The sequence below is a fragment of the Lissotriton helveticus genome, chromosome 1_1, assembly GCF_964261635.1.
Source record: "Lissotriton helveticus chromosome 1_1, aLisHel1.1, whole genome shotgun sequence".
NCBI lineage: Eukaryota > Metazoa > Chordata > Amphibia > Caudata > Salamandridae > Lissotriton > Lissotriton helveticus.
The window spans coordinates 1752871361-1752887172 of NC_136057.1; the positions used below are offsets into that span (position 1 = coordinate 1752871361).

The 15812-nt window shown below is 45.4% G+C and overlaps 1 protein-coding gene across 1 annotated transcript in view; it reads left to right on the forward strand.

Annotated features, from left to right (window-relative positions):
• The window catches only part of TYK2 (tyrosine kinase 2), a 523599-nt gene that overhangs the window by 399220 nt on the left and 108567 nt on the right, over positions 1-15812 (forward strand). The window contains exons 16-17 of the mRNA XM_078640035.1: positions 7465-7616; positions 13299-13449. Coding sequence (XP_078496161.1) covers positions 7465-7616; positions 13299-13449 — 303 coding nt within the window. The remainder of the gene's footprint in view (positions 1-7464; positions 7617-13298; positions 13450-15812) is intronic.

Consider the following 15812-nt stretch of genomic DNA (forward strand, 5'->3'; position numbering starts at 1 on the left):
TCTATCGGTACTCCTAAGCCCCTCTGCTCTGTTTGCTCCGGGGTTGAGGCTTGCATTTACTCTCGTCCCTCCCCTCCCTCCCTCTTGTTGCTAAGGGTCCTGGCCACCCGACTCACCTAGGGGTTGGAGTCATCTGGCCCTGCCGTACCTTGCCTTGTTCCTTTGGGGCATACTCTGTGCTGGGGTTGCCTTGGAGGTGTGTTGTTCCCTCTTTGTCTTGGAACTGGTTGCCTTTTATGTTCTTGGTTGGGGTTATACTCCTGCTGCATGTTGTCATGACATTTAACATATGTTCCTTGCATCGGGGGGGAATGTCTATATGCTGGCAGGGTGGCTGCTCAGGGCTGTGCTCTGTTTTCTCTTCTTCCCTGCTTTTTGGATACTGCAGTGTTGGCACTGTTCCTTATGGTGTTGTTCGTCACCATTCCTTTTTCTTCTGCTCTTTCACACACTGTTCCCATGTTCCCACAGTTTGTTTGGTGGCTCCGCGTTGTGGCGCGGAAAAGTTCTCGAAAGAAAACTGATGTAGGCGCGCCGGGGTGGGACTCATGTGACCTCGCTGACGTCACGTACGTGGACGACGCCTGGGCGGGGTCGCGTGATGCCATCCCCCTGGCGCGCAGTACTTTACTCCAATAGCACCATTATTCTTCCAACATTGAAGCTTTCATGGATTAACATACTTGAACATTGCTCGTCATCAGACTATCAGTCTTTGATAAACACTGTTATTGTAACAGTTTACAATAAAGCACTAATAAACATAAACAAATTGCTATACACTTTGTAGCCTCTTCACCTCTTTTTATGACCTTAACTCGGACTTAATTACAAACTCCTACGAGTATGTCTGTTTGATGGAATCCTCAGGAACTGTCTTCCAGAATTCAAACATCCCTTCAATGTTCCCAGTGATTTTGACTGTTTCTGCATTGTGTAGAAAAAGTCATTTAGAATCACTCACTTTTCATGTTTTCTGTTATCTAACATCAACACACAACTTTCCAGAGACGTTGTGTCGGCTCTCAAGCAATCTCTTTTCAAATGGTGTGCTGCATGGCCTGCTGCAACAATATGATCTTTTTTGAAGAATGGTACCCTTTGTGCATATTTTGTCTACATCTGAATTGTTGTATGAAGAACTGTGACTTCTGTATCACATATTCTAACAAGACTCTGAAAGACAGAAGCAGAAGATTGCCCTTAGTGCTCCTGGAGGAAGAATGATCTTCTCCTTCAAGCTCAGTTGTTGAAAAGAAGAGAAAGAAGCTTAGCATGAAACCTTGAAAGCAGAAGTTTTCACGTGTCTCTTCTGGGGAGAGGCAAATGGCCCACAGAGTCAATCTCTAGCAACCAAGAAAAAAGGTCAGTTTCTTTAGTCTTGGACTACTCGCAAATCATCAGCTCCTAAAAAACAAGAGGTTAGTCTATCCAAACTTGCGACAAAATCCAGTCAAAAACCTGAAAAAAGCCCACAATTCTGATTAGGACCAGCAAATTCCTGTCCACTATCACTCTGACATCGTCTATACTATGCTCGAAAAGAAACTTCACTGTCAACTGTGCCCTTGTTGATGAAAATTATGGTATGTGCTTTTCCTGGGCAATGAGCATACAGTTAAAATCAGAAGCTGCCATATGAGTAAAAGTTGGCGCTGCTGAATTTAGTACATTCTTGCGAAAGATGTTTCTTTCTTTTGATATTTTCCTTTTCATATTGGGTATTTTGTGAAGATGTTTGTATGATGTGCGATTTAATAATATTTGCTACCAGGCAACCTCTTTCATTCCAGGAGTTATCGACTTAAACATGAGCTTAGAAGGATGCGTTTTGTAATGGCTTCTTTTCATGTACATCTTCTCTTTACTCACATTTAATTCTGTCTGTTTTTAGAGTTTTTGCTTTCTCTGTAGTGTAATATTAAATATAGGATAGTGAGGTTTGTTGTTCACATCAGTTTGAGAATAAATATCCTTGCCAGTGTCTGGCGATTTAACATAACATTTTTTAGGTTGAAGCCTACCAGATAGCAGAGCTGTCTGATTGCGAAAAGTGCTCTTTTTCTGTATTCAGGCCCTTAAAAAGTGTTCTTACCTTGTCACACAGTCTGTGCATTTGACAGAGGTCTAATGCCCGGCTCTGTCTTCCAGGGTGCTTGGTGTTTACTTTTTTTCTCTGACTTTAAAGTGGGAGGATTTATTGTGACAATCTGGTGGTGTGAAAGTAAAGGCTTTTTCTAGCACACAACAACATTTACGTCTTCAAATGAACTGTACAGATATGTTTGACTTAGGAAATCACAAATGAAGCATTTTTTTTGTAATTCTTACTCTTCATAGGCAAGACCTATTGGCTTTGCCAATGCTTGTTATACGTCTCATCCCCAGTATTACTGATCTATCAAGCATACTCCTCTTCTTTTACACATTGACTTTATCTTTGTAATGTACCGTTGTATATATTTCTATTCACAACTATGACCAGTGAAAGAGGAGTAACAGAGCTTATGGTTTCAGTGTGTATTGAGACTGAATGAGCACCATCAACTCTCATTGCCAGCTGCCAACAGTGTTTTGAGAATAAGCTTTAATATTCAAGAACTGTAACCTGACCTATCCACTATTTTTTCAACAGCTGTAAAATAGAACATATCACTCGATGTAAAGTATTGAGTATCTATGCAGTATACTTTTCAACTTGTAGTATTTCTGTAGACTCGCGTTAGAAGGGAGAGTGGAATAAGTCTTATAAATCAGCACAAATGTCATTGCATTTTAAAGGAGTCCTGCTTGAGTTACATGATTCCATACTCATTTCTGCACCTTTTTATGACGTTTTTTACTTTTTGCTACATCAGGCAAAGAGCAGTCTTCAGGAACGATATCTTATGCATTATTTAATGTATAATTCCATTATCTGGAGTGATAGTTATTGTTTCACTTATATTGTGTTTATAAAAGAGATATCCGAATTATAAAATGTAAGTCATTAATCTCACTTTTCAGACACAGCCATCCTTCCAGTCTTTCCACCTGAACTCCCCCAGAGCTCTTACTACAATAATTGGCAAGTGTTAGTTGATGTGTAGAATTAGCTCATGTTCATTCACCTTTTCATATATGCTTTGAATTTTATAGAATGACTAGTTTGACGTTCAAATAATGTTCGGACCCTGTAAGTGGTGTTTGATAGTTCTTGATCAGAGTATTTTTTATACGTTTTACTCAGTTATTATAGATATTTTGATACTCCCAGTGTGTATTTAGAGATTCCTACTTGTCTTTTATCATCTATCCTCGTTATTATCCTCTAGTCCCAGTGTAGATGCTATACAATGTTCAGCAGTGCTCAGGAATTTTTCCAGTGTAGGCAGTCCACAATGAACACTAATTAGAGTCAATAACTAGAAGCAAACATATCAATAATTGTGGATTTTTTTTTTTAAATGACCTGCTCTGTTTACATCTCCTGTTTAGTATATCCAGGCTTTGTGCTACTGCTGCATTCTTTATACAAACGTTCTTCAGTTTTTTCTTTTCTAAAGTGATTAATGCACACTCTCTCTACTTTGGAATTGCTTTAGAGTTCTATATTACCAATTTGGACTAATTACCGTTTCTAGTGTCCCCCTCCTTGTTCACTTCTAAAAGCCATTCAGAAATCTACTTCCGAGAACCTTTTGCGGCTGATTTATGAGACTAGAGTCAGGGGCCAGAGCCAAGCTGTGATCCTGGGGTTGTAGTAAGCTGGCTCTGCGAGTCTTTTTGGTAATCACAGACCATGGCCTGCACAAGTGGTCAAGAACGGCCTAGACTACCACAGGGAGGGGAGGAGAGTGCCATGAGCATAGCCAAACCGAGCCAAAATCCGCAGAATGCTACAGATGTTCACGGAGGGCATGAGCATAGCTAAGAGGTACGCCACACAGTAAATTCAGAGAAACAACCATTATGACCAACCACAAAGACAACAGCTGGGTCAAGGCATTTTGTTAAAAGAAAGAGAGGCAATACATCATCGTGCATGCCAAATCAGTCCAAGCTAGCCTGACTTGAGCTCATCTCTGTTCACCTCACAACCCTGCTAAAGATAGGGGTCAATTAACTTTTGTACCCAAGTGGTAGGTCTTAACGTCAGTGAGGTGTATGTTGGACATAGTGTAAAAAGGCGTACCCTAGAATTTCTGGAGAACCCTTCTCTAAAACCACAGAAGGAAATTTGCAGGCAATTATTGGCTTTGAAAGACAAGATCCTAATGCTTCTTGGACAAAATGCAGTAGAAGAGGGCCCAAGGGAACCCACAAATTAGGGAGTCTAAATCATGTTCTACCTGCTCTTAAGCGAGATTTGAAGCCTTTTCTGGATTAATGGAATCTCAGCAAATACCTGACAAGTAGAGGGTTCTACATGGTTACTCTACCCTAGCCGCTACCTACCTTTTAGACCAAGGTGAGTTCCTCGCCTCTGTAGTCCTAGAGGACACTGATCTCAACATCTTGTTTCTTGTTAGATGAGTGTCTTTACCAATTACAAGCCCTTCAGTTTGGACCAAATCTGTTTCAAGCATATTTAGGAAAGACAGGCCCCTTATAGCATATCATCTTCCAAATGAGGATTAACCAGTGGCGGCTCCTCAGCTAAGGAGGAGGAGTAGTGTCGCCCCACAGATTTTTTTAATGAAACAAAGGGAAAATAAAATTATAATAACTTGCCTTATTCTATTTTCTCCTACTTTCGCAGCTTTGTGTGCGGGGGCAGGGGAGGAGTGGTAGGCAGCACCCTCCTATTTGCGCAATGAATGCTTGACCAGCCCTCTCGGGACGCCCAAAACAGTCTTGTGCACTTCCATTGTTCTCCATGCAGGCTGCATAACTGCTTGTTTCCAGTTCAGAAAAGACCTGGCTTGGCAGTTCGGGCTGGACTGTCCCCATGAGGCACAGGGTCAGGATTGATTTGCATAGAGCTTGGTCTGAACTGGGGTGCTGAAGTGAGCTAAAGAATGATGATGGATTCAACACAGATCGGTGTCTGCGTCTGAAAAGTTTCAGCGCTCCGCCGATCATCTCCTTTTGTTTGCTTTATCCATCATCCCCTTGTGTTTACTTTATCCATAATTGAGTACCGGTGGGCCCCACCTCCAGTCACTGGCTCATACTGCACTTGCATTACCAAGATTCTTAGCCTGAGAAGGGCATTCAGCAATGATGGTGCAAGACCTGCATGTGCCCGTTCCCATTCAGTGCCATACTGAAAAAACCTGCCTCTTGCATAGAGCAGCAGTGCTGGGTGGTGTCTTTGTAAGACCCTGAAAATAGGGCTAACATAAACCGCTTGGCTTGCCGAATACCATTTGTTTGTGTTACAGGTATGTACAGCATAAATCCATGCGGTGATAAAGTGGAATAATGCCATGATAATCCAACTGAGTAGCTGAATGTCTTCAGTTGTAGTAAAATGTGTGTCCGGAAAAGTGATTTTCTTTCTTTCTCTTGTATAGGAGTAAAGGAGAGTTTTAACATATATGCACACATAGGCACTCACACACACCAGAAACTGCCACTTTACCCAGCAGGCATGCTGACAACAAACGTACCCCTCCCCCACGTACCCTGAACCTATACTCTACTTCCCCCACCCCACCTCTCATGTTCTGTTTCCTACTAATAGTGGTACGAAACTATGGCCGACAGTTAAATATGTGGTAATAATTAATAGTTCTGTTAAGAGTCATGAAGGATTCGAATCCATATCTGTAGGGAGAGGCACTACACATCTGCCTACCTTCTACTAAAGTGATTCATTTGTTGGAGAACTGTTTGAAATAGGAGGTTAGAACGTGTCGATTTGTGCAGGATTGACTGCAGGCTGTTAGTTTATTGGGATAGGGGTGTTGTGGTGTAACCTTGTTTGCATATATCTACGATATATCTACGTGTGTACACAGTCATAGTGACATAAATTCGCAGATAATGAGAAATGTCTGAACAACACTGCCTTTGTATTAGAAATATAACCCATGTAAGAATCGACACACCTGAATACACCTTAGCTGTAAAAGCAGACATTCCTAGAACTGAGCCCCATGCCGTGGGGCAACTTTCCTGTACCTCTGCATCAAGAAAACCAATGAAACTTTAAAAGAGAAGCATTTGTACTGAGACTTGCCAGAGCCGAACCCAATACAGTTTCCTTTACAGTATGTGTGCGTTTCAAATTGTTTAAATGAAACATAAATACAATGTTAATTACAGAAATACGTTTCAATCTTCTTTCAGAAAATATTCAGTAGCGAGAGTCGGATGGTGCATGGTGGTACAAAAAATAACGGAAATGCTTTTGCACAGGGATTCCTCTTGAGTCATCAAACATTGTCTGTACGTTCATGTGTGAAAAGAGAATAGAATGTTTTCAAACACAGCAATCCACCAATTCAAATTCACTCTCCAGAATGCTGCCCTTTAAATCTCAGATCCTCATCGTTTAGAAACACAAAAGGTCCTCGTCTGCTTCATCGTTCAGGAAATTGGCATCACCATTTTTAAGCAGCAAAGACCAGGGGAGCAGGTTTGTTATCACAGTTTTTACACCACAAGACTTTCTTTTTAGTTGGCTTTATGTCCAGCTTTTTTGAGATTTTTCAGACAGAACAAGTCTTTTATTGAACAACCGCTTGTAATAAGTGGGTAATTTTTTTTGATGGTCTTTTTGTTAGCGCCCATTTTCATGTTATTTGAAAGAAATGCATTACAGTCCTTGTTTATGGTGCCTTTATTATCTTTTAAATGTACCATGAAAGAAGCATTCCTCTTTCCAGACTGTTGAAGCCATGTGTGAGAAATCTCATTCTGCCCCTCTTCCCCTCATCTGACTCCACGACTAATACCCTACTGTTTGCTGCTTCCCCATAAGTAGCACTTGCAGAACTTGGGTTTTCCCTAGATCTCAATGGAAGATTCTTGCATTGTCTGTTGTGGCTTTTGCCTACCTCTGGAGATGTTTTGGACTCTCAGTCTGGACTGTTCTGTAGGTGATTGGATCCATGGTGCTGCCAGTGAAAATAATCCACGGCCCGTGAGATGGTTTCAAGTGCTGAGATTGAAAAGGACACAATGCAGCCTTATTTTCAATTCTGTAGTCTTTTCATCCCTTGCTGGCTGATGTAAGTGACTTTTTTTTATAGATCATGGCTTCCCGCAGACATCATTTTATATTAAAAAAAAAAAAAAGTCACCAAAATGCTCAAAATAGTTAGCTTAAATGTGATTCTTGGTAGAAGTTGACCTGTTGCTTGATCCTTCTCCTGCTGTTTGGCATATTGGCCTCAACAACCAGTTCTGATACCTAACATAACTGTGAATTGCAGATATCAAGTATTCTAATTTGTCATATTGGCTGCTTTGCTTAAGTTTCTGGCCATTGTAGGAGGTCATCTTTGTAACCCGGCTTCATTCTTTTCTGGTCAGAACGTGTTGAGAGAATACCCTGGATAGCACCGGAGTGTGTTCAGAATATTACCAAACTGAGCACCGCTGCAGATAAATGGAGTTTTGGGACCACGCTACTTGAGATCTGCTTCAATGGAGAAGTTCCACTAAAAGAGCGCACTCCATCGGAGGTGGGTTGCATGTGCTTACTATTTTCTCTTTTGCTGGGATTCAGTCTTGGATACAGTGCAACCTTGATGGAAAGGGTGGGGTCCATTGGTCAGATGGCTGTTTGATTCAGAAAAGGGGGTGGTGATGAACAGAGTGCCTGAATTAGGCAGACCACTCTTACCCAGTCCAAAGATCAGGGCTTGATCCATCACCGTTTTTTAGCTCACTGCACCATCCCAGCTCAGAACTTGGCTATATGCAAATTAGTCTGTTCTTGTCCCAGTGCATGATGGGAATAGGGCAAACCAAACTACCAAGCCAATTCTTATACTGGGAAGGAAACAAGCTTCCGGGGACCGGTTTCTGCCATTTCAGGCGTCGTCGGCCCGGCTTGCTTGAATCCTGATGGTGCAATGCGCAAGGGACTCACATCTGAGTATACCCTTCCACGCTTATGGTGGACAAAATGATTCAGAAAAGGGGGTGGTGATGAACAGAGTGCCTGAATTAAGCAGACCACTCTTACCCAGTCCAAAGATCAGGGCTTGATCCATCACCGTTTTTTAGCTCACTGCACCATCCCAGCTCAGAACTTGGCTATATGCAAATTAGTCTGTTCCTGTCCCAGTGCATGATGGGAACAGGGCAAACCAAACTACTAAGCCAATTCTTATACTGGGAAGGAAACAAGCTTCCGGGGACCGGTTTCTGCCATTTCAGGCGTCGTCGGCCCGGCTTGCTTGAATCCTGATGGTGCAATGAGCAAGGGACTCACATCTGAGTATACCCTTCCACGCTTATGGTGGACAAAATGATTCAGAAAAGGGGGTGGTGATGAACAGAGTGCCTGAATTAAGCAGACCACTCTTACCCAGTCCAAAGATCAGGGCTTGATCCATCACCGCTTTTTAGCTCACTGCACCATCCCAGCTCAGAACTTGGCTATATGCAAATTAGTCTGTTCCTGTCCCAGTGCATGATGGGAACAGGGCAAACCAAACTACCAAGCCAATTCTTATACTGGGAAGGAAACAAGCTTCCGGGGACCGGTTTCTGCCATTTCAGGCGTCGTCGGCCCGGCTTGCTTGAATCCTGATGGTGCAATGCGCAAGGGACTCACATCTGAGTATACCCTTCCACGCTTATGGTGGACAAAATGATTCAGAAAAGGGGGTGGTGATGAACAGAGTGCCTGAATTAAGCAGACCACTCTTACCCAGTCCAAAGATCAGGGCTTGATCCATCACCGTTTTTTAGCTCACTGCACCATCCCAGCTCAGAACTTGGCTATATGCAAATTAGTCTGTTCCTGTCCCAGTGCATGATGGGAACAGGGCAAACCAAACTACTAAGCCAATTCTTATACTGGGAAGGAAACAAGCTTCCGGGGACCGGTTTCTGCCATTTCAGGCGTCGTCGGCCCGGCTTGCTTGAATCCTGATGGTGCAATGAGCAAGGGACTCACATCTGAGTATACCCTTCCACGCTTATGGTGGACAAAATGATTCAGAAAAGGGGGTGGTGATGAACAGAGTGCCTGAATTAAGCAGACCACTCTTACCCAGTCCAAAGATCAGGGCTTGATCCATCACCGTTTTTTAGCTCACTGCACCATCCCAGCTCAGAACTTGGCTATATGCAAATTAGTCTGTTCCTGTCCCAGTGCATGATGGGAACAGGGCAAACCAAACTACCAAGCCAATTCTTATACTGGGAAGGAAACAAGCTTCCGGGGACCGGTTTCTGCCATTTCAGGCGTCGTCGGCCCGGCTTGCTTGAATCCTGATGGTGCAATGAGCAAGGGACTCACATCTGAGTATACCCTTCCACGCTTATTTTGGACAAAATGATTCAGAAAAGGGGGTGGTGATGAACAGAGTGCCTGAATTAAGCAGACCACTCTTACCCAGTCCAAAGATCAGGGCTTGATCCATCACCGCTTTTTAGCTCACTGCACCATCCCAGCTCAGAACTTGGCTATATGCAAATTAGTCTGTTCCTGTCCCAGTGCATGATGGGAACAGGGCAAACCAAACTACCAAGCCAATTCTTATACTGGGAAGGAAACAAGCTTCCGGGGACCGGTTTCTGCCATTTCAGGCGTCGTCGGCCCGGCTTGCTTGAATCCTGATGGTGCAATGAGCAAGGGACTCACATCTGAGTATACCCTTCCACGCTTATTTTGGACAAAATGATTCAGAAAAGGGGGTGGTGATGAACAGAGTGCCTGAATTAAGCAGACCACTCTTACCCAGTCCAAAGATCAGGGCTTGATCCATCACCGCTTTTTAGCTCACTGCACCATCCCAGCTAAGAACTTGGCTATATGCAAATTAGTCTGTTCCTGTCCCAGTGCATGATGGGAACAGGGCAAACCAAACTACCAAGCCAATTCTTATACTGGGAAGGAAACAAGCTTCCGGGGACCGGTTTCTGCCATTTCAGGCGTCGTCGGCCCGGCTTGCTTGAATCCTGATGGTGCAATGCGCAAGGGACTCACATCTGAGTATACCCTTCCACGCTTATGGTGGACAAAATGATTCAGAAAAGGGGGTGGTGATGAACAGAGTGCCTGAATTAAGCAGACCACTCTTACCCAGTCCAAAGATCAGGGCTTGATCCATCACCGTTTTTTAGCTCACTGCACCATCCCAGCTCAGAACTTGGCTATATGCAAATTAGTCTGTTCCTGTCCCAGTGCATGATGGGAACAGGGCAAACCAAACTACTAAGCCAATTCTTATACTGGGAAGGAAACAAGCTTCCGGGGACCGGTTTCTGCCATTTCAGGCGTCGTCGGCCCGGCTTGCTTGAATCCTGATGGTGCAATGAGCAAGGGACTCACATCTGAGTATACCCTTCCACGCTTATGGTGGACAAAATGATTCAGAAAAGGGGGTGGTGATGAACAGAGTGCCTGAATTAAGCAGACCACTCTTACCCAGTCCAAAGATCAGGGCTTGATCCATCACCGTTTTTTAGCTCACTGCACCATCCCAGCTCAGAACTTGGCTATATGCAAATTAGTCTGTTCCTGTCCCAGTGCATGATGGGAACAGGGCAAACCAAACTACCAAGCCAATTCTTATACTGGGAAGGAAACAAGCTTCCGGGGACCGGTTTCTGCCATTTCAGGCGTCGTCGGCCCGGCTTGCTTGAATCCTGATGGTGCAATGAGCAAGGGACTCACATCTGAGTATACCCTTCCACGCTTATTTTGGACAAAATGATTCAGAAAAGGGGGTGGTGGTGAACAGAGTGCCTGAATTAAGCAGACCACTCTTACCCAGTCCAAAGATCAGGGCTTGATCCATCACCGCTTTTTAGCTCACTGCACCATCCCAGCTCAGAACTTGGCTATATGCAAATTAGTCTGTTCCTGTCCCAGTGCATGATGGGAACAGGGCAAACCAAACTACCAAGCCAATTCTTATACTGGGAAGGAAACAAGCTTCCGGGGACCGGTTTCTGCCATTTCAGGCGTCGTCGGCCCGGCTTGCTTGAATCCTGATGGTGCAATGAGCAAGGGACTCACATCTGAGTATACCCTTCCACGCTTATGGTGGACAAAATGATTCAGAAAAGGGGGTGGTGATGAACAAAGTACCTGAATTAAGCAGACCACTCTTACCCAGTCCAAAGATCAGGGCTTGATCCATCACCGTTTTTTAGCTCACTGCACCATCCCAGCTCAGAACTTGGCTATATGCAAATTAGTCTGTTCCTGTCCCAGTGCATGATGGGAACAGGGCAAACCAAACTACCAAGCCAATTCTTATACTGGGAAGGAAACAAGCTTCCGGGGACCGGTTTCTGCCATTTCAGGCGTCGTCGGCCCGGCTTGCTTGAATCCTGATGGTGCAATGAGCAAGGGACTCACATCTGAGTATACCCTTCCACGCTTATGGTGGACAAAATGATTCAGAAAAGGGGGTGGTGATGAACAGAGTGCCTGAATTAAGCAGACCCCTCTTACCCAGTCCAAAGATCAGGGCTTGATCCATCACCGTTTTTTAGCTCACTGCACCATCCCAGCTCAGAACTTGGCTATATGCAAATTAGTCTGTTCCTGTCCCAGTGCATGATGGGAACAGGGCAAACCAAACTACCAAGCCAATTCTTATACTGGGAAGGAAACAAGCTTCCGGGGACCGGTTTCTGCCATTTCAGGCGTCGTCGGCCCGGCTTGCTTGAATCCTGATGGTGCAATGAGGGAGGGACTCACATCTGAGTATACCCTTCCACGCTTATGGTGGACAAAATGATTCAGAAAAGGGGGTGGTGATGAACAGAGTGCCTGAATTAAGCAGACCACTCTTACCCAGTCCAAAGATCAGGGCTTGATCCATCACCGTTTTTTAGCTCACTGCACCATCCCAGCTCAGAACTTGGCTATATGCAAATTAGTCTGTTCCTGTCCCAGTGCATGATGGGAACAGGGCAAACCAGACTACCAAGCCAATTCTTATACTGGGAAGGAAACAAGCTTCCGGGGACCGGTTTCTGCCATTTCAGGCGTCGTCGGCCCGGCTTGCTTGAATCCTGATGGTGCAATGAGCAAGGGACTCACATCTGAGTATACCCTTCCACGCTTATGGTGGACAAAATGATTCAGAAAAGGGGGTGGTGATGAACAGAGTGCCTGAATTAAGCAGACCACTCTTACCCAGTCCAAAGATCAGGGCTTGATCCCTCACCGTTTTTTAGCTCACTGCACCATCCCAGCTCAGAACTTGGCTATATGCAAATTAGTCTGTTCCTGTCCCAGTGCATGATGGACAGACTAATTTGCATATAGCCAGGTTCTAAGCTGGGATGGGACAGTGAGCTAAATAACGGTGATGGATCAAGCCCTGATCTTTGGACTGGGTAAGAGTGGTCTGCTTAATTCAGACACTCTGTTCATCACCACCCCCTTTTCTGAATCATTTTGTCCACCATAAGCGTGGAAGGGTATACTCAGACATGAGTCCCTTGCTCACTGCTCCATCAGGATTCAAGCAAGCCGGGCCGACGACGCCTGGAATGGCAGAAACCGGTCCCCGGAAGCTTGTCTCCTTTATGGTGAAGAATTGGCTTGGTAGTTTGGTCTGCCCTGTTCCCATGATGCACTGGGCCAGGGACAGACTAATTTGCATATAGCCAGGTTCTAAGCTGGGATGGGACAGTGAGCTAAATAACGGTGATGGATCAAGCCCTGATCTTTGGACTGGGTAAGAGTGGTCTGCTTAATTCAGACACTCTGTTCATCACCACCCCCTTTTCTGAATCAGATGGCTGTTTGAGCCTAGAGAATACTGACCGCACTCTCTGGCTGTGAGATGCCTGTGTTCACCTGCTTTAAGAGAGTGCACCCTTGGGACTCCATCACCCAGTCTCCCACCCTTTGTTTGTCTTGCTATTTGTTGAGGTTTAGGAGGCATTAACTGTTTAGCACTGCAAGTGAGGTTAAAAACTACACTGTTGAAAATGATTGATAGCAACCCTTTTTCCCGAGGTCCATATATGGGCAGTTCAGCTTTATTTGTATTCTGGGACTTTTTGTCTTCTTTATTATAAAACTAGAACTAAAGTGTCAGAATGCAAAGAGAAAAACCTGAACTACTGCAGCTGGGATACTTGGCAGCTATATGATAGTAAACATTTTGTGTTTTCTGAGTAGTTGACCACACCAAAATATTAAATGTATCTGTTTTGTACAGAAAGAACGGTTCTATGAGAAGAAGCTCAGTCTCCCAGAGCCGTACTACAAAGAACTTGCAAACCTGATCAGCAAGTGTTTAAACTATGACCCAGCGGAGCGGCCTTCATTTCGGACCATTCTGCGGGAGCTGACCCAACTTCAGCCACAGAGTAAGCAGATTTGGTGACTTCATTGTGTTTCTGTTTCCTAATGCATGTTTTCTTTGTTTAGTGGTCTCATTTTATTTGGGTGTGGCAATGCGAGATGCCCTTACTGCATATGGTACTAAGGGGCCAATTAGGATGGCGAACAGACTTACCCCTTGCAGTGCTGGGACCAGACGCCAGTGGTGCGGCGGTCCCACACCGGCAATTAGGATGCCACTGCCACGGTGGCATCCCCCATCCACATCATTGTGGCTGGCGGTGCACACAGCATCGCCCGCCATAATGCTGTGGCTGCACACTGTGTATTTGCATGCACAATGTGGCAGGCACCGCGCGGTGCCTGACACGTTGTGCCTGCAAATGCAGGGGTACCATAGGTACCCCCATGTTCCCCCCCCTTACCCCCAATATCCTGGGGGCTCGCAACGGGCCCCCAACTGCGAAATCTACATGCCTTTCCGTGGCAGGCTGCTTCCCGCTGCCGTCATAATATGGATGGCGGTGTCTAGCAGACACTGCCACCATATCAGGCCCCTTTTCCGCCCAGTCACCTGTGTGACCGGCAGACGGTCTTCCGTCCGCCGGGGTCCCCCCCTTCCATACTAATATGGCGGGGAATATAGCATGCTGGCAGAGGAGAATGTCGGGCGGATCGTCACCGCCATGCTAATAGATCCCTAAGTGTCAATACGAATTTTGGAATTTCTATGTTTTAATTTTTTTGCAAACATGCAGGTTAGCTCCATTGTCCTTCATTGTGTATCCTGGACACTCCACAGGAGCATGTTTGAGGTGCCACTGTTGCTCCATTCCATAAGCAAGGGTGTCAAGGAATTCCTCACTTCAAGTTATTTTGTCTTCCGTAATGACTGGATGAACGAGAGCGGGAATTCCTGTGTCCAGTGTGTCATGGCTATGCTTGCATAACTAATATGCTAATTTATGGACACTATCTAGCTCCCTTATCTCCTACATCTGTAATCACCTAATTGAGGCACTTGCAATGTGCCTCTCTTTGAATCCTACTTCAGCTCTCTATCCCAATCCCTCACACAATCCTTGAACCCTTCCCGCTCACCCCTTCAACCCCCAGTCTCAGATGCCCCCATCTTGTCCCCGGCCCCCCGTCTCCTCTCTTGGACTTTCCTCAACTCTCAGTTCCTCCATCTCTCATCGTCTCTCCTACCTCCCTATCTCTTCCCCCTGGCTCACCATCCTCCTCTTTTACACCCAACATCATTAACCTTTCCCAACAGCACTTGACCCCCCTGCCTCCATTGTGTTTTCTAATAACGACTCCCTTCCCCTCCTTACTCCTTTACCCCCTCTCACCATTTCACACTCCCATTCCCCCAATCAAGCAGATTATTCTCAATCTCTACTCACTTCCCTCGCCCTCAACATTATAACTTGTTACGACACCCTTGTCTCCCTGTCCCCTAATATCTCTCAGTCCCCTTCTGTCTACAAGTCCTCCGATGTACTTGTCCCCCTTTCGTCTCCATTAACATGTGTCTCTCCCACCCCCCCCCATGATTCCCCTAAACTGCCCAATTCCCCTGATTCCCGCACACCTACTCAGGCTCCCTCGCTTACCCCGTCTTCCCGAAGCACTGCTACTCACTCCCCTCCTCTTGACCACATCTTGAATAACCCCCCGTCATCCTCCACCCTATTCAACGCCTCAGTGACTCCTCCAGCCTCACCTACTTACCCCATGATATCCCCCATTCTAATAATTTTCTCTCTCCTATCCTCCTCCCTACCTCCGACTCCCACTCCCACACCACCCCATCCTCTGATGCTACTCATCCTCTCCCCCCTTGCTTAACCATCTCACACACCTCCCCATCAGCTCCTCCACCGATACCCCCCTTTCACTCTCCCTTGTTCCCTCTAACAATCCACAATACACTAGGTACACCGACCCTTACTGGATTTACACCTCATACACCTAGCAGGCCTCCTAAATTGAACGCCTCTCCTACGTTTACCTTCTGTATACCCCGACTAAAAATGCTCCTCCCCCTCATTATAACTCCCCCCCCACCTCCTGCAGGCTCCCCCCCCCCTTCCTCCCCTTGATATACACCCCTGTTAACTCTAACCCTACCAATCTCCTTAAAATAACTGATGCACTTCACTCCTCTTTTTCCACTCAAACACCCTTAAAATTGAACTTCTCCTTTCATCCCTCGTTTTAGATCTTTCCTCACTCAGAAGAGACATCTCAATCCTTCTAAAAGCCCAGCCCTCAGATCTTGACCACACATCAACCGCCTCACAATGCACCATACCTTTACACTTCGACACTCATCTCAATCCACCCACAAACAGACCTCCTAAAGTTGTTACCAACACTGACA